General features: G+C 54.5%; 1 protein-coding gene across 2 annotated transcripts; it reads left to right on the forward strand.

The window, feature by feature from the left end:
• The first annotated feature begins 988 nt into the window (after nucleotides 1-988).
• Nucleotides 989-22,874, forward strand: LOC144935375 (ciliary neurotrophic factor receptor subunit alpha-like). Of its 2 annotated transcripts, none has more exons than XM_078861949.1 (11): nucleotides 989-1,583; nucleotides 16,035-16,173; nucleotides 16,314-16,443; nucleotides 16,985-17,094; nucleotides 18,820-18,931; nucleotides 19,047-19,261; nucleotides 19,490-19,653; nucleotides 19,982-20,078; nucleotides 21,777-21,860; nucleotides 22,102-22,204; nucleotides 22,666-22,874. In XM_078861949.1, the coding sequence occupies exons 2-11, from the start codon at nucleotides 16,035-16,037 to the stop codon at nucleotides 22,838-22,840; spliced, it is 1,329 nt and encodes a 442-aa protein (XP_078718075.1). In that variant the 5' UTR covers nucleotides 989-1,583; the 3' UTR covers nucleotides 22,841-22,874. The 2 variants fall into 2 exon arrangements, with proteins under 2 accessions (XP_078718075.1, XP_078718074.1); XM_078861948.1 differs by having other exon boundaries at nucleotides 991-1,583; nucleotides 19,982-20,138.
• Nucleotides 22,875-24,645: the final 1,771 nt, after the last annotated feature.

Here is a 24,645-nt window from a genome sequence, read left to right on the forward strand (position 1 = left end):
TACGGTCTACCCTGGGTTTAACCAGACATGATGACTGTATCGAGCTCACATACCCTTGAAATATCTGGACATAGGCTGGGTTGGCTGGGTCATGTCGCCCGCATGCCCAAGCAGCTTGTTTGCCCGGACAGAGAGGGCTAAACGGGCGCGGCACGGGCTAGAGAAGAGATGGAGTGATGTGGTACAGGAGGACGTGGAGCTGAGTGGACTTGCCGACGACTGGCACCAGCAGTGTCAAGATCGGCCTCTGTGGAGGAGGCTCGTGAAGGACGCGACTGGGCAGTTGGAGGCAGTCGCCCTCCAGCAACTGCGAAGGGCAGAGGAGCGACGCTCACAACAACGAGCGGAGCGCCGGGTCGCTAAAACGCAGCAAGCTGGAACAGTGGAGAGAACAGCGGGTGCATCTGTCAGTCACCCATGGACTCCTGGCTCTGTCCTGTGACCTCATGCCAGCGGCGAGCCATCGGCACTTCACGTGGCCTCAAGGTGCACATAGCCTGGCACAAGCGCCGTGGGGACGTCGCCGGCAGTGAGTGGCGAACGGCTGCGGCTGCTGCTGTTGTGTAGTTCGGGATGGGCGGTGTTCGCTCTGCATCCAGTGAGTGTTGTGGCAGCGGTGGCGCAGTGGTTAGCGGACTGCACGCTATGAACCCCGGCGATCCAGGTTCGATTCCCGCGTATGATCAACACCGGTGGACGAATACCTGAACGGTCGTGGGGCTCCCCTAGGTCGACTCAGCGTCAAATGAGCACCCGGCGCGGCGTGTCAATGTCGCCACTCGGTTCGGGCCACCCCCCCCCCCCCGTGTGCCTGCGTAGAGCCCATGCTCGTTGTGTCGGCTGTACGGGAGATCTTTGTCGGGGCACGCTCCCATCCGAAAGGGAACTCGGGAGCGTTGATGAATACGAGGGGGTGGGGGGCAGGGGAGGACAAAGGGAGAGGGGGGAGGTAGAGTGGGAGGGGGGTCCCCCCGCCCGGGAAGTCCCCCCACCCCCTCCCTGCATCTCCCATCATAGCTCGGGCCCATGCGGTGACTACCAAACCCTCGAGCGCACGGACGGACACACACGTGCCGAGGACATCACCACACCACCACCATCACCACCGTCGTCGTTCCCATCATCACCCTGCAAAGCCATCGTCATCAATACAGCATCGGCCATAACATCAACAACCCCTTCGGCATCGCACAGCGTAGATGACGTCGCGGTCCACCGGGCCGCTATCTGGACAAAAGCTGCAGGGGAGAGAGAGTGGAGTGAGAGCGGGAGAGAAGGGAGAGAGTGGGAGTGAGAGCGGGAGAGAGGGGAGAGAGTGGAGTGAGAGCGGGAGAGAAGGGAGAGAGTGGGAGTGAGAGCGGGAGAGAGGGGAGAGAGTGGAGTGAGAGCGGGAGAGAGGGGGGAGAGTGGGAGTGAGAGCGAGGCGTGACGAGAGAGGGGAGAGAGAGACGGGAGATAGGAGAGAGACGCGAGAGAGTGGGGCACAGGGAGGCTGAGGCTGGAGAGGGGAGAGAAGACGACGGCACGAGGGAGCCGCGGAACCGACTTGCCCTCTCCGGGACACCGCGCGCCCCCTCGCTGACGTGAGTGAACACACACACACAGTCACACACACACAGTCACACACACACCAACACCCACACACACAGTCACAACAACAACAACCGCCATTCGCCACTAAGTGGCGGTGACGTCACCACGACGCTTGTGCCAGGCCATGTGCACCTTGAGGCCACGTGAAGTGTCGAACGCCCGCTGGCAGGAGGTCACGGGGCAGACCCAGCAGGTGCCACGGGTCGACTGACTGAGATGACCGAGATGACTGGCTGATGCACCACCTTTGCCCCCTACTGTACCAACTTGCTGTGCTTTAGTCACCCGGCGCTCGGCTCGTTGTTGTGAGCGTCGCTCCTCCGCCCTCCGTTGCTGCTGGAGGGCGACTGCCTCCAACTGCCCAGTAGCGTCCTTCACGAGCCTCCTCCACTGAGGCCGATCTTGACACCGCTGGTACCAGTCATCGGCAAGTCCACTCAACTCCACGTCCTTCTGTACCACATCACTCCATCTCCTCTCTAGCCCGTGCCGCGCCCGTTTAGCCCCCTCGATCCGGCCGAACAAAAGCTGTTTAGGCATGCGGTGGCTGGCCATGCGGGCTACATAACCCAGCCAACGCAGCCTTGCCTGCCGGTGGAGCTCACCGATGGGACTTTGCCCAGATCTTTCAAGGATTTGTGAGCTCCTCACACAATCCAGCCTGGTTAAACCCAGGATGGATCGTAGTTAGGCCAGCCTAAATGTTTCCAACCGGCGAAGATGCTCCATTAGGGGGGTCCACGTTTCGCAAGCGTAGAGAAGGGAGGGAATGACCGTGGCCGAGAAGACCTGAAGCTTCGTGCGGAGCGACAGACCAGGTAGCTTCCACACAGCGTTACACAGCCGATGAAAAGATATTGCCGCTCGACTGATTCGGAGTGAGACCTCTGCTGTTAAACTGGAGCCAGTCATAAGCACACTACCCAGGTATGGGAAACTCTCCACTCTCTCCACCAGTTCTCCATCACCGATTGGGAGTTGTGTGGGTGGGTTGCCCGATGGTACAAAATACCCAGGCAGGTGCATAGTTTTGGAAGGGCTGATGGTAAGGTGCCACCTCTTAGTGGCACGCTCCAGGTTCAGCAGCAGCACCTCCAACTCCTCTGAGGGAGCAGCAATTACCAGATCATCAGCATACATAGTGGTTGAGCAATAGGGAGCCATTCCTTGACTGCACCGGGCATCGATCAGCCTCCCATTGTATCTTTACCAGATGGAAATTCCTCCGGTACAGCTATTGAAGGCTTCACGAACGACGTGGACAAAATAGATGTTAAATAATGTGGGAGCCAGAGGACATCCCTGTCGCACCCCAAGGTGTACAGGGAATGGCTCTGACTCCCGGCCACGTCGTTTTACCCGGGCCCGCTCACCATCATGAAGGTCCTTAATGATCGTGAGCAGAGGGTCAGGGACTCCGAAAGCACGAAGAACAACCCAGAGCCCAGGCATATTGATGGTATCATAGGCCGTGACCAGGTCAATAAAGCAGAGATGTAGGTATTTTTGGAATTCCCTACACCTCTGTTGTAGCAGACAGACAGAAAATATGGAATCTGTGCAGGACCACCCTTTCCTGAAACCGCTTTGGGGCTCCACAAGCCTCTCCTCAGCGTGCCTAGCAAGGCAATGTTGAATAATCCTTGCCAGGACCTTTCCCGGCACACTGAGGAGTGAGATGCCCCTGTAGTTGTTACAGTCTGTGCGGTCCCCCTTCTTAAAGAGGGGGACCACCAGGGCATCCTTCCAATCCTGCGGAACCCGTCCAGTGGTCCAGACTGTTGTTATGATGTCATGTAGGGCAGTCTGTGCACAAACGCCACCCTCCCTCAGCATTTCGCTTGGGAGATCATTTCGGTCCGGTGCTTTTCCTGGTCTCAGACTCTGGATCGCCTTCAGTACTTCCTCAACAGAGGGCACCTCAGCCAACCACTCACAGGGGGTGACTTCTTCCAATATTTAAGGCACTGCAGCCTTGGCAGGGTCATACCCACTTTGTCCCACGTTGTTTTCCTGGGTGAGGGATTTCCCACCCCCAGGACCTCACAGAAATTCTCAGCAAATCTGCAAACCTGTTCGTGGGGGTCGGAGATTGGATCACCGTTCTTTTCCCCTAATAATGGTAATAGGTGTGGCGCTGCAGGTTACTTTTTTATGGAGTTAAAGAGCGATTTGTGATCGCTCTCATCAGCTAGCTGATGAAAGTTGCAAGCGAGAATTTTCATCATCGCTTGCGGCTGGGGTTGGCATCGTCCCCCACTCTTCCTGATGTCGAGGGGAAATGGGCGAGGTTTAGGACTGTGGCTCATGCAGCTGCAATGGCTGCTTTGAGTACACGGTCCAGACCTCCCCAGAGACCCTGGCTGACAGAGGAGGTTTTCAAGCTGGCTGAGAAAAAGCAACAGGCCCACTCTCATCGGCTACAGCATCCCACGTCAGAGAATGAGGAGGCTTACTACAGCCTTTGCTCGGAGGTTCGGAGAGCCGTGAGGCGCTGCAACTCACCAACACAAACAAAGACAAAGATCCTCCGTATAGCCTGAACAGGCTGTAGGGGCAAGTGCTGTTAGCAAGCACCTATGAAGGCCAGCACAGCACATGAGGGGGTGGGTGGCCAGCACCACTGCCCGGCCGCCTTTGTCTCCCCAGTGGCGATGTTTACACACTGCACCAGTTACTCATTTGAGGCTGAGTCGACCTAGGGGAGGCTTCGGACCGGTTCAGATAATTGTCACCGGTGTGGGCCGTAAGCAAAAATCGAACCCGGGTCGCTAGGTTTGTAGCGCAGCGTGCTAACCGCTACACCACCACTCCCCACAACACACACACACTAACACACACACTAAACACACACTAACACGCACACCAACACACACACCAATACACCAAAACACACGAAAACAAATACAAAGATACCCCGTATAGCCTTAACATACTGTAGGGGCAAGTGCTGGTAGCGAGCACCTATGAAGACCGGAACAGTACACGAGGGGGTGGGTGGCCAGCACCATGCCCGACCGTCTTTGTCTCCCCAATGGCGACGTTTATACATTGCACCAAGTGCTCATTTGAGGCTGAGTCGACCTAGGGGAGGCCCACGACTGGTTCAGATAATCGTCACTGGGTGTTGGCCGTGAGCGGGTTCAAAGCGCAGCGCGCTAATCGCTACACTACCGCTCCCCAAACACAGTAACACACACCAATACACTAACACACATACACACCAACACACTAACGCACACACCAACACAACAACAACCGCCATTCGCCACTAAGTGGTGGTGACGTCACCACGACGCTTGTGCCAGGTTATGTGCACGTTGAGGCCACGTGAAGTCAGGGGTGGACAAAACCTAATTTTTTTCAGATCTGAATTTGAGGTTTAAGGTTCAAACCTTAATAAACCTTAATACACCTCAGTTTTATTCACAATACTCCCAGATCAGTACTTGTCCTCCTCCGAGGAGTTCCTGTCGTAGCTCTCGGACATATAACTGCATTCGGCAAATGCCGCAAATTGCTCTTGAGGTAGACCAACTTCTCCACCGAACTGGGCGCCAAGCTGTTCCTGAGCTCGCTGTGGATGAAGCCCATAGTTGAGATGTCGCCATCGTGAACAGCTAGACGCCGATCTCCTGAAGATCGGGCCAGGCCACGCCGTCAGACTACCAATTCTGCAAAGGTGTCTTACGTCCCTTGAGCAACATAATGAAGCTAAACTCGCCGGCATCCTTCTCCTGCTGCGCCGAGATGACGTACTCGGTGAGCTGCATATAGAGCGCCTCTCGCCTCTGGTCATCAACTGCCATCTCATCGTCGATCGGTGTCTCCAGTAAGATGTTCTCCAGCTCTTTTCGTTTAGCCGGGCTCAAGCCCTCTCCAATGAAGCGAGGATCTAACAGATACGCCATTCCATCGACCTTTCCGTACATGAACTGAAAGCGACTTGCTGCCACCTTGATCAGGTAGTTTATCTCTTAAGTGCTCACATGACCGTCTTCGTGCAGCTTGGCAAACTCAGCAGGGAGGGCGTGAAAATCCGGCAAGACTTCAGAGACTGGTTCGGAATCGGATTGATATTTTACAATCAATGCGTCGATGGGTGTGAGAATGGAAAGGGACTTCTGCAACAGAGAGACGAAGTCGTCACTCGTAATGATGGTCTTGATTCGCATTCGCTCGGATTTCTGAGCTGCCATCCCCTTGATGAAGTCGCGAGCTGTGACAATGGAATTCAGAATCCTCTCTGACGACAACAGCGTCTCGCAACAGCCTTCGGTCATTCCCCAACGTGAAGGAGCCGGCTGGACCAACGCTCGAATGCCAGCGATCTTCTGTTCAGCCTGCAGCTGTGCCTTGAGAACGTGACTGTTGTGAAACAATTTGACCGTGTCCTTGCACCCCACGATGAACTCAAGCAGGTACTCGAACGGATAGTCGATCGGGTATGTGTGTTCTGATTGGCCGGCTTTCCTCGTCTTCGTGGCAGAGAATATGTCCTTGACAAGAAAATGCAGACCATGCGACGTACAGCCTTGGACATAGGATGGAAGGCTGTGGTAAGCCTCCTCATTCTCTAATGTGGGATTCTGTAGACGATGAGAGTGGGCCTGTCGCTTTTTCTCAGCCAGCCTGAACACCTCCTCTGTCAGCCAGGGTCTCTGGGGAGGTCTGGACCATATACCCAACGCAGCCATTGCAGCTGCATGAGCTACAGTCCTAAACCTCACCCATTCCCCCTCAACATCAGGAGTGGGGGACGATGCCAACCCCAGCTGCAAGTGATGTTGAAATTCTCACTTCCAACTTATATCAGCTAGCTGGGATCAGGCCACTATGGGTTTGAATGGGCTCCTGGGTGTACACCCACCACCGGAGTGGAAGAATGGCAGGCACATCTTACAGATGACAAGTCGATGGTCAGTGGGCAGATCAGCTCCACGGTAGGTCCTGGTGTCAAGGACATGGGCCCGTATCTGCTGTTCCATCACTATGTAATCCAGCAGATGTTCCTGCTTGGACCCGGGATGGATCCATGATGTTGTGTGGATACGCTGATGCCGGAACAGCCTGTTGGTAATTACAAGCCGATGGGCTGCACAAAAGTCTAGCAGCCTCTTACCATTGTTATTGAGCTGATCTGGCCCATGCCTTCCAATCACTCCAGACCAGGTGCCAGCATCATGACCAACTCGGGCATTAAAGTCGCCCAACAGGATGACTCTATCGCGAGGGTCCACTTTAGCTAGAACCTGTGACAGGTCATAGAAGGCATCTGACTCATCGGCTTTGCCTGCATCCCTCCACGAATGTTCAGCTTCGGTAGGGGCATAAGTAACAATGACCTCCACTCCTCACCTCTGGTTGATGGGAAGGCGAGCCCAAAGTAACATGGGGCTTATCACTTCCCACACCTCACCGCCACGCTCCCATGCCCCCTTCATTCGTTTGTTCAGAAGAAGAGCCACTCCCTGTTGTTTGGCAGTCTCCTGCCCCGAGTAGAGGACTGTCCACCCCTCATGGTGGCAGGAGCCAGAGCCAGTCCACCGGACTTCCTGAATACCACAGAGATCCAGATGGTACCGGTCCAGCTCCCGACAGAGGAATGACAGCCTTCCCTCCGCAGTGAGCGTTCGAACATGGCACTGCTCACCACAGCGTTGCCGTCTAGCACCAACGAGGAGGTAGGGGGTTGTTTTGCCGGACCATCAACACACACAACCCAAAACACACCCACTCACACACACCCACGCACACCCACACAAACACCAACACACAAATGCATCAAAACACTCCACAACACACACCCAATACATGCACCCAAATCCCCCCCCCATTACACACCAAAATACAGACGCCCACGCACAAACCATCACACACAATCACACACACATCATCACACACGGATACATCCCATCACTCACATACACCATCACACAAAGAAATCCCGTATAGCCTTAACAGACTGTTGGGATAGCTGCTGTGCAGCCTAGGCCCTTTATTAGGGTGAAGGGGGCACACGAGCGCCTCCCGTCTGGCCGCCTTTGTCTCTGCAGCGGTGTCAAGTACCTAATTGCATTAAGGCCGAGTGTATCTAAGGGAAGGCCCAGGAACGGGTCTGATGTAATTCGCCACCGTTGGCCGTGAGTCTTATTTCAAGTCGCTGGGTTCCTCGCGTAATGCGCTTAACACTGCACCGCCGCTCCCCAATCCATAACGCGTGCACACTCCTCGTGTAGCTTTTAACGGGCTGGTGGGGCAAATGCTGTTAGCGAGCACATATTAAGACCTGAACGACACACGAAGGGGGTGGTGTGGCCATATCCACGCCCGGGTCGCCTTTTTCTCCCCCACGCTGAGTCGATCTCACGTGGCCCGGTTCGATTGCGCAGTGCGCTAACCATTGCGCCACCCCCCCCCATGTGCACGAAGGGGATTCATTCATTGGGCTTCTCTGTTCAACCGCCTACCACGTCCCTGACGCCCAGTAGCAAGAGTCGCCATTCGCAACGCAGCGGCGCTGACATCCACAAGGCTGTCCGTGCCAGGCTAGGTGCACCAGGTGCAGAGTTAAATATAGCTTTGGGATGTGAACCAGACTAATTCCCAGAATAGATAAGTGAACGATTCGACTCCTCCCCACATCAGGTGTAACTCTCCACCGCTCTCGGCATTCAGTGCCTCATCAGTCGAGTCGGGCTCGCTCACCAGCACCATCTCCGGGCGTGGATTCGACATTCAGAGTCTCATCAGCGGAGGCTCGTTTGAACCGCTGATGGCGGAAGTGCCTGCAGGTGTTGCGAGGCGAGGGCCTCTCCGTGAGACCCCGGCTCCCCAGTTTGACGCGGGGCTCCAATGTGCACCATGCTCGCTCGTAATCATCAGCAGAATCGGCGTTACAATTCCGAGAAGTGACCGCGTCAGGCGTGGGTGGCCCGGTGCCTATTTGCATGTCTGGCTTCTTGAGAGTTGTCGTCGTGGTGGCGGTGGTGACGACGGGGATGCATCAGCGATCCGCGTAGCGATTATTACCGACCTCGAGGCAGAGAGGAGACACATCCAATTAGCACAGCAACACAGACGTTTGTTGTACTGCACTATAGCTCCCACGTCTATGTGCTCTGCACTCACCAGCCCATGCAACCAGCGCGGAGAAGTATGGTCTAATACCCCCCCCCCACACACGCACGATCAGTACGGGCACGAAGTGCAGTGTGGGTTCACGTGGCATTCACAGAGCCACAGACTCACACAGAGACACACTGACCTATACAGGGAATCCACAGACTCGCATAGAGACCCATAGAGTGACATAGATACCCATAGAACCAAATGACTACACAGGGATCACATAGAGACCCATTATGATGACGCTTGGTTATCCGGGAAAGCCTCCTTGACTGAGGCTCAAGACTCATTTTTGGGAGGGTCCTGTCAGGTTTTCGCAGTAGCCCAGCATCTTGTGACGAAGAGGAGACGGGCGAACAGCAAACGGCGCGGGTCGACGTTGGATCTGTAACGAGGCAGGCGACTGAACAAACCTCTCCACCACCCAATGGCGGAGCCAGGATTTTCAGGTAGGGGGGGCAACCCCTCCAGCAATGAAAAATTATAGTTGTTAGTAAGTAACGACTTGTTAGTAAGTAAGGACTTGTCCCTTGCTTTTTATTCGACGTGTGTGCGGCGATGGCGCAGCCATCGATCGAGGGTCGAATTCGAACCGCGTCGTGTGATCGGCATCGCGCTCTCTGAAGGTGAATGCCTTCAGGGAAGTCGTGTACTGGATACGCAACTGTGCACAATTCTGTGAGTCACTTAAATTTGCTTTGCCGTTATTTATTGCCAATTATGGATTCAGACTATTGTCCTATCATCTCATGGAGTCCCTGGCACATTATAATATGCTACACAGTGGCAGTGGGGGTCGCAAAATGCCGATTTATTACTAATACACCCGAATGATCCGATCGAAATTAGGGATTTCGATCGGATCATTGTGGGGGGGGGGGGGGGGGCACGTGCCACCCCACCCCCACTGGCTCGGCCAGTGCAATCACAACCCTCTCATCATCACCACCACCCTCTCATCATACATCACCACCACCACCCTTTCATCATCATTACCACCACCCTTTCATCATTACCACCACCCTCTCATCATCATCACCACCACCCTCTCATCATCATCACCACCCTCTCATCATCATCACCACCCTTTCATCATCACCACCACCCTGTCATCATCACCACCACCCTTTCATCATCATTACCACCACCCTTTCATCATTACCACCACCCTCTCATCATCATCACCACCACCCTCTCATCATCATCACCACCCTTTCATCATCACCACCACCCTTTCATCATTATCACCACCACCCTCTCATCATCATCACCACCACCCTTTCATCATCATTACCACCCTCTCATCATCACCACCACCCTCTCATCATCATCATCACCACCACCCTCTCATCATCATCATCACCACCACCCTCTCATCATCATCACCACCCTCTCATCATCATCACCACCACCCTCTTATCATCATCACCACCACCCTCTTATCATCATCACCACCACCCTCTCATCATCATCACCACCACCCTCTCATCATCATTACCACCACCCTCTCATCATCACCACCACCCTCTCATCATCATCACCACCAGCATCTCATCATCGTTACCACCACCCTCTCATCATCACCACCACCCTCTCATCATCATCACCACCACCCTCTCATCATCATTACCACCACCCTCTCATCATCACCACCACCCTCTCATCACCATCACCACCACCCTCTCATCATCATCACCACCACCCTCTCATCATCATCACCACCACCCTTTCATCATCATTACCACCACCCTCTCATCATCACCACCCTCTTATCATCATCACCACCATCCTCTCATCATCATCACCACCACCCTCTCATCATCATCACCACCCACTCATCATCATCACCACCAGCCTCTCATCATCATCACCACCACCCTCTCATCATCACCACCACCCTCTCATCATCATCACCACCACCCTATCATCATCACCACCACCCTCTCATCATCATCACCACCACCCTCTCATCATCATCACCACCACCCTCTCATCATCATCACCACCACTCTCTCATCATCATCACCACCACGCTCTCATCATCACCACCACCCTCTCATCATCATTACCACCAGCCACTCATCATCATCACCACCACCCTTTCATCATCATCACCACCACCCTCTCATCATCATTACCACCAGCCTCTCATCATCATTACCACCACCCTCTCATCATCATCACCACCACCCTCTCATCATCATCACCACCACCCTCTCATCATCACCACCACCACTCTCTCATCATCATTACCACCACCCACTCATCATCATCACCACCCTTTCATCATCACCACCACCCTCTCATCATCATCACCACCACCCTCTCATCATCATCACCACCACCCTCTCATCATCATCACCACCACCCTCTCATCATCACCACCACCCTCTCATCATCATCACCACCACCCTCTCATCATCACCACCGCCACTCTCTTCTTGATCCCCAACATCTGGGCCGGCCATTCCTTCTCCCCCTCCTCATAAGAGAGATGATAGGGGAAGGGGGGGAGATGGAAAATGGAGGGAGCTGATGGGAGAGAGGAGGCAGGAGAGATGACATAGTGGGTGGGGAGAGAGATGGGAGAGCGAGGAGAGACAGCGGAGAGAGGGGGGGGGGTTCGTGATTCCCCCGCCCTCTCCTCCCTCTCGTCCCAGGACCCTACAAGAGGACGGGACGTCTCTGCCCGAACCCGCCCCGTGGAGGATGTGTTTGTGATGGTTTCGCGTGACTCCTTCTGGGCGCTACATCGACACGGGCGTTAAAATACATCCATTCGGGAATGATGTACAATTACAGAGTACTGTAAGTGCAAACGAATCGCTCTCAATTAGTCAACCCATTTACTGTACTGAGGACTGCTCACCCCCACCCCCTGCTCCCCTCCCACTCTGTCTAACCCCCTGCTTCTAAACAAAGCCATTCCAGGAAGCAACATCAACAGAGACTCCATTCTCTCACTCTCTGCCCTGTCACTCTACCCTCGCCCTCCTGTCCCACCCCCTCTCTCACTCTCCATCTCTCAATCTCCCGTCACACTCTCCTTCCTGTCACTCTCTCCCCACTTAATCATTAATTCAGTTCATGTAAGAGCTGCATGCTAGGGGAGAGGCCCTAGGAGGAGGGCCCTGAGAGAGGGGGGGAGGGGCCTTGGGAAGGGGGGCGGGGCCTCGGGAAGGGGGGGAGGGGGCTGTGGGGTGGGGGCTGTTGAGATAAGAACCAGAGCGCGGCGTGGAGCTGTGTAGTCGGGGGAGAGCGCAGTGGGCTCTGTGGTGTGGGAGACTCACAACCGCACAATACAAATCCAATACCAATACCCGCCATTCGCCACTAAGTGACGGTGATGTCATCATGGAGTCTGTGCCAGGCCAGGTGCACTTTTAGGACACGTAAAGTGTCGAAGGCTCGCTGACAGGAGGTCTCGGGACATACCCAGGTGCCAGGGGTTGGCTGACTGAGATGACCGGTAGATGCACCAGCTGTACCCTCTACTGTGCCAACTTGTTATATTTTATCCGCCCGGCGCTCCGCTCATTGTTATGTCGCTCCTCTGCCTTCCATTGTTGCTGGAGGGCGACTGCCTCTAACCGCTCAGTAGCAGCGTCCTTCACGAGCCTCCTCCATAGAGGCGGATCTTGACACCGCTGGTACCAGTTGTCGGCAAGTCCACTCAGATCCACATCCTCTCACACTGCATCAATACATATCTACTCCAGCCCCTATCGTGCCCGTTCAGTCCCCTCGACGTGACCAAACAGAAGCTGTTTGGGCATGCGGTGGCTGGGCATGCGGGGTACACGACCCAGCCAACGCAGCCTTGCCTGCCATGAGGAGCTCACTGATTGGAATGTGTCCAGATCGTTCAAGGATTTGTGAACTCCTCACACAATTCAGCCTGGTTAAACCCAGGATGGATCGTAGGCATGCCAGCCTGAATGTTTCTAACCAGTGCAGATGTTCCATTAGAGGGGTCCACGTTTCACAAGCATAGTAAAGGGAGGGGATGACTGTGGTCGAGAAGACCCAAAACGTCATGCAGAGCGACAGACCGGGTAGCTTCCACACAGTATTGCACAACAGATGAAAAGATAATGCTGCTCGACTGCTGTCAAACCGGAGCTAGTCATAAGCACCCTGTCCATGTATGGGAAACTCTCCACTCTACACAACTGCCCCATCACCAATGGACAGCTGAGGGGGTGAAGTGTTTGGTGGCACAAAATACCCAGGCAGGTGCTTAGTTTTGGTGGGGCTGATGGTAAGGCCCCACCTCTTAGTGGCACGCTCCAGTCTCAGCAGCAGCGTCTCCAACTCCTCTTCTGAATGAGCAGCTATTACCAAATCATCAGCATACATAACGTGGTTGACCAATAGGGAGCGATCCCTCGACTGCACCCGATCATCGATCAACCTCCCTTTGTATCTGTACCACGTGGAAATGTCTCTGGTACAGCCATGCAAAGCTTCTCGAACTGCGTGGTCATAGATGATCTTAAATCATGTGGGAGCCAGAGGACATTTCTGTCGCACCCCAAGGTGAATAGGGAATGGCTCCAACTCCTGGCCACGCAACTTTACCCGAGCCTGCCCACCATCATGAAGGTCCTCAATGATTGGGAGCAGGGTCAGGGACTTCGAAACACAATGAACTGCCCACAGCCCTGGCCTGTTGATGGTATCATAGGCCTTGACCAGGTCAATAAAGCTAAGATGTAGGTCGTGTTGGAATTCTCTACACCTCTGCTGTAGCAAACTGACAGAGAATATGTCATCCGTGCAGGACCGCCCTGATCTGAAACAATTTCCTTGCCTGGCAAGGAAATGTTGAATAATCCTTTCCAGGACCTTTGCCAGTACACTGAGATGAGAGATACCCCTACAGTCTGTGCGGTCCTCCCTCTTAAAGGGGGGGGGGTCACTAGGGCATCCTTCCAATCCTGTGGAACCCATCCTATAGTCCAGACAGTTGTGAAGATGTCATGTAGGGCAGTCTGCATACAGATGTCACCCTCTCTCAGCATTTTGCTTGGGAGATCGTCTCTGCCCGGTGCTTTTCCTGGTCTCAGACTTCGGATTGCCCCTCGCACTTTCTCCACAAATGGCACCTCACCCAACCATTCAGAAGGGGTGGCTACTTCTGCTCTGCAAACCTGCAGACCTGTTCCTGGGTGTCGGAGATCGGATTACCATTCTTTCCCTTAAAGATGGTGATAGGTGAGGCACTGCAAGTTACTTCTTTTTTGATGGAATTAAATATTGATTTGTAATTGCAGGTTATTGAGACAGATTCTATCTGCTCAGCAACCCACCCTCACCACTCATCCTTGCAGCGCCGCACGGCTCTCCGAATCTCTGAGCGAAGGCTGTGGTAAGCCTCCTCATTCTCCAATGTTGGATTTTGTAGACGATGGGAGTGGGCCTGTCGTTTTCTCTCAACCAGCCAAAACATCTCCTCCTTCAGCCAGGGTCTCTGGGGAGGTCTGGACCGCATACCCAATGCAGCTGTTGCAGCTGCAAGAGCCGCAGTCCTGAACCTCACCCATTTCCCCTCAGCATCAGAAGGAGAGGGCACGATGCTCACCCCAGCTGAAATTCCTGCTTGCAACTATCCTCAGCTAGCTGAGACCAGGCCACTGTAGGTTTGAATGGGGTCCTAGATGGACACCCACCACTGGAGTGGAAGAATGGCAGAAGCATTTTACAGATGACAAGTCGATGGTCAGTGGGCAGATCAGCTCCATGGTAGGTCCTGGTGTCAAGGACATCAGACCGCATCCACTGGTCTATAATTACATAATCTAGCATATGTTCTTGCTTGGGCCCGGCGTGCATCCATGATGTTGTGTGCATGCGCCGATATCAGAACAGTGTGTTCGTAATTACAAGCCCCTGGACTTCTAGCAGCCTCCTTACTTTATTATTGAGCTGATCTGGCCCATGCCAGATCAGGTGCCAGCATCATGACCAAGTCGGGCATTAAAGTCACCCAACAGGATGACTCTATCCCGAGGGGCCACTTTAGCTAGCACCTGAAACAGGAGGTTAAACAAGGCATCTGACTCAACGGCCTCCACTGATGTTCATCTTCGGTTGGGGCATAAGCAACCACCTCATTCCTCACCTCTTGTTATGGGGAGGTGAGCCCACAGTAGCCTGGGACTTACAGCTTCCCACACCTCACCACCACGCTCCCACACCACTTTCATTCTATTGTAGTTTCCTGCCCCGAGTGGGCAACTGTCCACTTCTCATCATGACTGGAGCCAAAATCGGTCCACCGGATCCGCCTGTATTCCGCAAAGGTCCAGGCAGAAGCAGTCTATCTCCCGACAGAGGAGTGGCAGGAGTGGCAGCCTCTCCTCCGCAACGAGAGCCTGAACATTCCACGTGGCCAATGGCACGATCACAACAACCACAACCACCACCATCGTTCACCACTAAGTGGCGGTGACGTTACCACGGTGCTTGTGCCCGGGCAAGTGCACTTTGAGGCCACGTGAAGTATCCAAGGCTCGCTGCCTGGTCACGGGACAGACCCAAGTGCCATGGGTTGACCGACCAGATCAGAAACAGAATATATTTTCAGAATCAGAATATGTATTTATACTGGAGGAATCCGTTGAGCTGTAACGCTCTTTTTCACAGCTGTCCAGTAGGACAGATGCACCACCTGTGTTCGCCACTTTGCCGACACACACACTCAGCTACACCGTACAGCCACACACACACTCCAAACACATTCCTCAATAACACTGCGTGTGTGTGAAACCTTAAAATAAAAATAGCTACATTTTGGGCAATGATCCTTCATCATAGCCTATCATAATACTCGGCTACACAACCACAGCAGAGTACGCAGTTTATGTATATATATGTACACACACACCGATACACATGCTCCACAATTGAGAAATATACCTGCAGACAGGTCAATTGAGGTCGCACTGCAGCAACAACAACAACCATCGACCCGCTGCTCTGAGGACTTGGCAGGTTCCTCCTGAAAAAGAGCCACGAGACTCTAGTTACCTAATTTGACCAGGTGAGAACGCCTTTGTCTCTCCAGGTACACATTTAAAGCCGAGTCGACCTAGGGGAAGCCCAAGGCCGGTTTCAGATATTCATCACTGGATGTTAGCCGTGAGCAGGAGTGAAACTCGGGAACCGTCCCTGAACAACTGTGCCACTGCTCCCTTTACACACACAAGACCACATCACAACCACAAATCCACAATCTCACAACCACAAACCCAGGGCACTACCCACCGCCTCACCCACAGGCGCCATGCCCCCCCCCCCTCTCTCCACAGATGTCCATGCTCCTGCCCCTCCTGCCCCTCCTCCTCGTCACTTCGGGCATCGCGACCCCCGCCCAGGAGCTACGTTTGGACGCGAGGGCTGCCCCCCTCACGACGGGGAGCCCCCCTCACCAACCCCAACCCTCACAAGGTGAAGGGCATGGCCGTGGCAATGATGATGATGATGAAGGGCATGGCTGTAGTGATGATGAAGGCCATGGCCGTGGTGGTGGTGATGATGAAGGGCATGGTCGTGATGATGATGAAGGGCATGGTCGTGTCGCTTGGCAGGGCCCCTTGTACTCCACGTGCGTCTTGGAGACTCCGTCAACCTGAGCTGCAGGGCGAGTGCGCATCGCGTGACCTGGCGACTCCACCCGCTGGGGGGCGCGCCCCCTGACCCCACGGCCTCCTCCGTCGGGTCAGCACACACACTAACATGTACTGTACACGCACAGACAAAGATCCCCCTTGTAGCCTTAACAAACTGTTGGAATAAGTGTTGTTACAGTCTGTGTGGTTCCCCGTTCTTAAAGAGGGGGATCACCAGGGCATCCTTCCAATCCTGCAGAACCCTTTCAGTGGTCCAGACTGTTGTTGTGATGTCATATAGGGCAGTCTGCATATCAACGCCAATCGATGAAGGTGGGCACGGCACACGAGAAGGTGGGCGGGTAGCACCACGCCAGGCTGCCTTTGTCTCCCCTGTGCTGAAGTTTACACACCACACCGCATACTTACTTAAGGTTGAGTCGACCTAGGGTAGGTCCAGGACCGGTTCAGATAATCGTCACCGATGTTGGTGGCCATTTAAGGGAATCAAACGGGGGTCTCTGGGCTAGTAGCGAAACGCGCTTACCGCTCCACTTCCGCTCCGCCACACACACACAGAGACATGCACATACATAGCTCCCCCTAATTAACTAATTAACCCGATGACCCCCCCCCCCTCCACTGCCCAGCCCCCCCGTGCTGGTGCTGCAATCGGTGCACGCCACCCAGGCTGGGAAGTACGAGTGCCTGGAGTGGGGCACCTCCACACTCCTGGACGTGGTGGAGCTCAGGGTCGGAGGTGAGGGGGTGCTGGTGTGTGAGGGGGGGGGCAAGGGGGAGTTGAGTGGGGGTCGGATGGGGAGTAAGTGATGACAGTGGTGGTGGTGGTTGTGATGGTGGTGATGGTGGAGGTCGTGATGGTATGGTGATGGTGAAGATGGTGGTGATGGCGGTGAGGAATGGTGGTTGTGGTGGCTTATGCCCCCACTGAACACGAACATAAGTGGAGGGATGCAGGCAAAGCCGATGAGTCAGATGCCTTCTATGACATCCTGTCACAGATGATAGCTAAAGTGGCCTCTCGAGATAGAGTCATCCTGTTGGGTGACTTCAATGCCCGAGTACGTCATGACGCAGGCACCTGGGCTGGAGTGATTGGAAGGCATGGGCCAGATCAGCTCAATAATGGTAGGAAGATGCAAGACTTCTGTGGAGTCCATATGCTTGTAATTACCAAGACGCTGTTCCCGCAGATGTAATCTGCCTCGGTAGCTCGTGATCACAAATCACTCTTTAACTCGATGAAAAATGTAACTTGCAGCACTGCACCTATCGCAATCCTTCGCGGAAAGAAAGGTGACCCAATCTCCAGCCCCCAGAAACAGGCTTTTCAGATTTACTGTGGATCCCTCAGCCTGGAAAACATCATGGGGCAACGTGAGGATGACCCTGCTGAGGTTGCAGTGCCTCAAATATTGGAAGAAGTAGTCACCCCCTGTGAGTGGCTGGCTAAAGTGCCTTCTGTTGAGGAAGTACTGAAGGTGATCCAGAGTCTGAGACCAGGAAAAGTGCCGGGCAAAGATGATCACCCAAGCGGACTGCTGAGGAAGGGTGGCGTTTGTGTGCAGACTGCCCTATATGACATCATAACATTCTGGATCACTGGATGGATTCCGCCGGATTGAAAGGATGCCCCGGTGACCCCCCTCTTTAAGAAGGAGGTCTGCACAAACTACAATTACAGGGACATCTCCCTCCTCAGTGTGCCAGGAAAGATCCTGCCAATGATTATTCAACATCGCCTTCCCAGGCACGCTGAGGAGAGGCTTGTGGAGCCCCGATGTGTTTTCAGGCCAGGGTGGTTCTGTACAGATACCATATTCTCTGTCCGTCTGCTACAGCAGATGTGTCGGGAATTCAAACAGGACCTACATATCTGCTTCATTATCATGGTCAAGACCTATGATATCATCAGTCCCTGCTCACAATCATTAAGGACCTTCATGATGGTGGACATGCCCGGGTAAAGCTGCATGGCTGGGAGTCGGAGCCATTTTTTGTCACCTTGGGGTGCGCCGGAGATATCCTCTGGCGCCTACATTATTTAACATCATCTTTGACCACGTAGTTCGGGAAGCCTTCCATGGCTGTACTGGAGGAATTTTCATCTGGTACAGATACAATGTGAGGCTGAGCCATGCCCGGGTGCGGTCGAGGGATGGCTCCCTATTATATGCTGATGATCTGGTGATTGCTGCTCACTCAGAGGAGTTAGAGGCACTGCTGCTGAAGCTGGAGCATGCTACGAAGAGGTGGGGTCTTACCATCAGCCTCACCAAAACTAAGCACCTGCCTGGATTGTTGTTGATGGTGGTCGTGATAATGGTTGTGATGGTGGTGGTGGTGGTGATGATGGTGGCTGGTGGTGATGATAGTTGTGATGGTGTGGTGATGGTAGTTGTGATGGTGTGGTGGTGATGATGGTTGTGATGATGGTGGTGATGGTTTTTGTGTCCTGGCATAGAGCCCCCCGCGGTGCCCGTGCTGCACTGCCGCTCGCGGAGTTACCCCGAGAGCTTCACCTGCTCCTGGAGCGTGCCAGGGGGGCTAGCCGACACCGTGGTCGCCACGTACTGGTGAGTCCAGCACCGGGGGCCTGTTCGCACCATCTCTTCATCCGTCTGCCGCTCCATCCATCCGTCTGCCTTCTCATCCGTGCGCGCGGCGTGTCCGTGCGCGCGGCGTGTGCAGGCACGCGTCCAACGGCTTGGAGTTGCCGTGCCCCCCCGAGGCCCCCCCCACCGGGGCTCCCTCCACAGGGGCCCCTCCTGCCGCGACGGTGGGGGCCTGCACGGTGCGCGACCCGGTGCTGTTCAGCACGAGCCGGTACCGCGTGAGCGCGAGGGCCATCAACGCCTATGGCCACAGCCGCACGGCCACCACGTTCTTCCTGCTCGATTCCATTGGTACGGGGGGGGGGCCCTGGGGTAGACGGGGTGTCCTGGAGCTGGTCAGCCAGTGTCTCCCCCTTCTCCCTGTGTCTCCCCATGTGTACAGATCGGTCTCTCCCTCTGCTGCCCCATGTTATCTCTTCCTCCTGTACTCCTACATTCCCCCATGTATAAACCCTCTGCTCCCCACCTTCTCTTTCATGCAAAATCCCCCCACCCCTTCCCCCCTTTCCGTCCCTGCAGTGAAGCCGGACCCCCCCATCGGGGTGACTGTGACACCCGTGTCCGGACAGCCGCGCCAACTGCTGGTCACGTGGCAAATGCCCCCCACATGGCCCAACGACTCCGGGTTCCAGCTGCTGTACGTCGTGCGTTCGCGCCACCCGCAGTACCGAACATGGAGGGTGGTGAGTGGGGGGGGGGGACCCGGCAGGGGGAATGGGGGAGGGATAGGGAAAGAGAAAGGAAGCCCTGCACTGGGTAGGAAAGCCTGCATCCCGCAGCGGATTGGAAAATGTCTGTGCGTGTCAGTGTCTCTGTGTGTCAGCACGTCTCCCTACGTTTCTAAATGCCCACGTATCTGTGTCTCTCTGCATGTTTCTCCATGACTCTACGGGTCTCTGCGTCCAGTTCGCCACTCTGCGCGTCACCGCGTCTTACCGCGTGTCTCCGCGTGTCTCCGCGTGTCTCCCCTGTGCGGTGCCTGCCCCCGTTGCCCCTCCTACGCGGCCCCAGCTGGACGACGGGGTGGACGAGCCGCGCTTCCTGGTGAAGGACGCTCGGCCCGGCGTGCCGCTGCTCGTCGAGGTGGCGGCGCGCGACCGCTACGTGGGCGAGTGGAGCGTGTGGAGCGGGTGGGGCGAGTGGAGCGGTGCCGGGAGCCCCTGGGTCGGTCAGTTCTGTCCCGGTGGAGACGCTCACCTGCGCCGCCGCGCTTGTAAATTTGGCGGGCCACCCCGATTAATACTCGAGTCCGGTGTGTTGACCGTGACGTTAATACTTGCCACCGCCCACTTCGCTTGCGGTGGGCGTTAAAGATCCCCTGACGTCGTTCACGAGAGCGTCACAAATCGGAATTTGTACAAAGTCGAAGAGTATCTCTGAATTGGTATCGCACGCTCGGCATCAACCGCACAGCGATGACGGTTGTGCTGCACAGGTTTAGCTGCCACTGGGGGCGCCCTTGGAATGCTTTAGACATAATGTCAGGCTCTGCGAGTAGCTGGAACTTTTCGGCCAACGCCGTAAAGACGTAAGAGATTAGATTAGAAGTTCTGTTTGCGAGCAGCACCTACGAAGGCCGATTCGACTTAGGCGAGGCCTATGGCTGGTTCAGATCATTATCAATAGCCATGGCCAGGAATCGAACTCGGGCCACTGGGTTCAACGCGCTAACCATTATGACAGCGCTACCACAAAACACACCGATACAAAGATCACCCGTGTGGTCTACACAGGCTGTTTGAGGCAAATGCTGTGCGCGAGCACCGATGAAGGCCAGGATGGCGCACGAGGGGGCGGTGTGGCAGGCACCACACCCGACCACCTTCGTCTCCCTAGATTCTCAAATGCACGATCCACTGCGTGTTTTAGTGAGACTCAAGAGTTTGTCTGAATCCATGAATCAAGTTTTTACCCATCCTATCAGCCACACTGCCTCCCCACTGCAATTCCATAACCGCAGAAGTATTGGTGCAATATAGGAGTTCCTCGGTTAACAGGGACATCGGTTAACGGTTTTTCGGTTCACGTTTTGCTTCCCATAGGACCCCATGGTTTCGACTAACGTTAACATTTTGTCTAGCGGTAACGTGTTTACGTTATGCACGCGGGCGCCAGTTTACAATCCGAGAGCTCGTACGTGGGCTGAGGATGCCTCAGCCAATCAGTGACGCCCATTTGTGCCCGTTCAGACCTCGACTGGCTTTGTTTACATTACGTTTTCTGTTTTGGCAGTGGAAACAGTTATGTTGCAGACTCCCATATTGGATTAACCGTTATTTCGGTGAGCAGTAGTTTTCGTGGAACGGATTAAAAACGTTAACCGAGGGACTACAATACAGGCAAATTCTGGACTGGTTTCCAGGTTCAGTGTCTCATCAGCAGAGCGGGGCTCACATCGCGCCAGTGCTGGTGGCCTGCCAGATGTTATCGGCAAGGGCCTTCTCTGTGAGCTGTGCGCCATCTGGTGGTGGTGCTACGGATTTTTATGTTTTATCAAAGTTGCCGAGCACGTGGCCAGCAACAGACAGCGTTGAGCGAGGTTATTACAACAACTTGTGTGGGTGGAAGAGATGAAGGGAGGAAATTCCAACGTGAAGCAGTGAGAGGGAATGAACGGAGAGAGAAGTGATGTTACCTGCAGTGTGGTGAGTGGGTGAGTGAGTTGTTGAGTGAAGGCTCAGGGTATATGGATGAATCGTTGTTTGTGGTTGCGTTCAGTTTTGTAAAGTTGCATGTGGTTGCATGTAGTTGTATGAGGTTGCATGTGGTTGTGTAAGGTTGTGTGTGGTTGCGTGTGGTGGCACAGAAACCACCACCTCAGAAAATGTGACGACGGCCGGGATATTAACCGCATCGCCCAGCGGAGAGTGGGGGGAGTGCCTAACAACAGGTAACATATTTGATCATCGTTACTATCATCATTGTGACTATCATCATCGTCACAATCAGCATCATCACTGTCATCGTCACCATCAGCATCTCCATCTCCATCATCATCACCATCATCATCACCATCTTCACCATTATCGTCACCATCGTCATCATGGGTGTGGATGATGTGGTTGATGAGTTGTGGTTGGTGCGGTGTGGTTTGTAAAGTGTGGTTGGTATGGTGTGGCCTGGTGTGGCAGGTCCTCCAAAGTGTACTAAACTCCTCTGCTCCAACCTCTTCATCCTCGCCACGTTCCTTGGCTTCCTGACCCTCATCACGGCCTCCGTGTTCCTCTATACTTGGTGAGGACGAGGACCTCACCTCATCACTCACACTTCATTACAAAGTCAAAGATCACCCGTATAGCCTTAACAGACTGTTGGGACAAGTGCTGTTAGCGAGCAACTATGAAGGCCAGAATGGCACACGAGAGGGTGGGTGGCCAGAACCATGCCCGGCCGCCTTTGTCTCCCCAGTGGCGATGTTTACACACCATACTAGGTACTCATTTGAGGCTGAGTCGATCTAGGGGAGGCCCAGGATCGACTCAGATGATCGCAAATGATGTCGGCCGTGAGCGGGAATCGAACTCTGGTCGCCGGGTTCGCAGCGCAGCACGCTAACCGCACTCACACCTCGTCACACACTCACACCTCATCATACACCTCATCACGCAACTCCATACCTTCATGACAAAGCCATGACTACATGACACCCGTTCACGTGACATCTCCCCCCCCCCCACCCCTGCTCCTTCTGCCAGTCGCCGCCGCCTCAAGTTCCTCGCTCTGCGTTGCTCCGGGAAGGGGGGCTCCGCTGTGGGAGGAGGGGTGGAGGACCCCCCCTGCTCGACCCCTCTGGAGGGCGTCATGTGCTCCGGGGGGGGCGGGAGTCTGGGCTACCACGCGCTCAAGTCGCCCTCGGGGCCCGTACACTGACCCCCCCCCTCGCCCACCCCCACGTGGTAGCCCTTCATCAGGGCGGTGGTGGAGGTGTTTGGGGGGGTGACACCTCTCCCCACGCCCCCGCAAATAACACGGGTGACGTCACGGAGTTGCGACATCCGAGTTATTTAATGTAGCGTACCAATTGACCACGCGTGCCGGCCGTGTCCGACTTCAACGTGCCGCTGATGTTGATGTTTAACGCGAATATTATGACGTTAAACATGATGATATTACTGATGATGATAATCGTAAAGATGTTCATGGTGATGATGGTAACATGGTGATTAGTTATGACGTCACGGAGCCTAGGATGAGATTCCAGATTCGTGTTCTGATGCTGCCGCCTCACCTGGTCTCTCACTCCTTACCTTTGCCTCACCTGTGTCTCACCTGTTTCTCCTCACCTGGTGCCTCACCCCCACGCATCTCACCTGGTTCCACACCTTAATTCTCACCTGTGCTTCACCCGATGCCCCATCTCTCGCCTGTTCCATACTCCTCACCTAGTCCATCACCTGTTGCCTCACCTCCCATGTATGCCTCACCTGGTCCCTCACCTCAACGCTCTCCTGTGCCTCACTTGATTCCTCACCTCTCTCACCTCTCTGGTATCTCGCCTGTTCCCCATGTCTTACCAGGACAGACCAAAGCAAATGAGAGAAACTGAATGCTCAAGGGTAACAATGCTACATTCATGTACAAAATGAACGTGGAATGATGGCTGCTGTCTGTGGAGCGTGAGGCCTAGAATTATAACAACCCAGTGGAACCAAACACAGACAAGCGATGGCGCTGGGCATCTTGACGTCCTTAATAAGTTGCCTTCAAATACCTTTGCCCACCGCTCTGTAGAATCATGGAAGGGTCTTCTTCTTGTTCCCAATGGCTACCATTAGAGGGTCTCCTCCAGACTCGGGAAACCCCTGCTCCGAGGCGTTTGGTGTGCCCTGGGCGCATGCAAGATACAGGCTGCTAGGCGGAGGACGGGGTCGGACACTGGACTAGGCTAGGCTAGGTCATACGGGGCCTGCAGAGACGAGTCCAGGCAAGGACGAGGCTTCACCTCACGGTAGCTACCCCCCCCCCCCCCAGGGCAGGCAGCTCCAGGTGAAAACCCAGGTAGTTTTAGACAGGTCTCTGAGTAGGTCCAGGTAGGTCTCCAGAGAGTTCCAGGCAGGTCTCTGGGTAAAGCTCACGTTGAAAGACGTCCAGAAGAATGTCTTCTGGAATGGGGGTTCCTCTTCGTTGGGAGGAGCCGTCCTCGGTGCCCTCAGGAGATGTCGTCTAAAAGTCAGGGATTAGTCAGCCTACTGAGAAAAGATATTGCGGCGTCAGCTACTGATGTGATGATGGTAGACATCAGATTTAGGGACTTAAGATGTAAAGCTGTTTGATTCGCATGTGGGTTAAAAGACGACGTCGTATATACGGCTTATGATATCAATAAAAATCTATAAAAGGAGCTTGCCATAAAATGTATTAAATGTGACTCAGGGTGGAAACCCGCTTGCCTGCTGCCTGTGAACAGCACACGGGAAGAGTGTACAAGGACTCGCGCGTTTGTGCTCTGAACAATAACAACCCCATCAGCAGTGCCTCAAGAACTGCATTGTAGGCATCTTGCTAGGTCTCCACCACAATAAATGTGAGCGAATGTGACTGACTGACAGCAGCAGCAGGTGACGCAGTGGACCGGTTTCATCATCACCAGGACTCATCAGCACGGTACAGTCACCAATCCTCACTGCTGAAAAGTCTCCCTCTGGCAACCGTGTCCTGTCCGTTTGGAGTGCCCA

This window comes from Lampetra fluviatilis, chromosome 13 (assembly GCF_964198595.1).
Source record: "Lampetra fluviatilis chromosome 13, kcLamFluv1.1, whole genome shotgun sequence".
NCBI lineage: Eukaryota > Metazoa > Chordata > Hyperoartia > Petromyzontiformes > Petromyzontidae > Lampetra > Lampetra fluviatilis.

Coding starts and splice junctions, on each gene's coding strand:
- LOC144935375 (XM_078861948.1), top strand. CDS start 16,035: ATGTCCATGCTCCTGCCCCTCCTGCCCCTCCTCCTCGTCACTTCGGGC. Junction 16,174..16,313: donor CCAACCCCAACCCTCACAAG/GTGAAGGGCATG, acceptor GTCGCTTGGCAG/GGCCCCTTGTACTCCACGTG. Junction 18,932..19,046: donor ACCGTGGTCGCCACGTACTG/GTGAGTCCAGCA, acceptor CGGCGTGTGCAG/GCACGCGTCCAACGGCTTGG.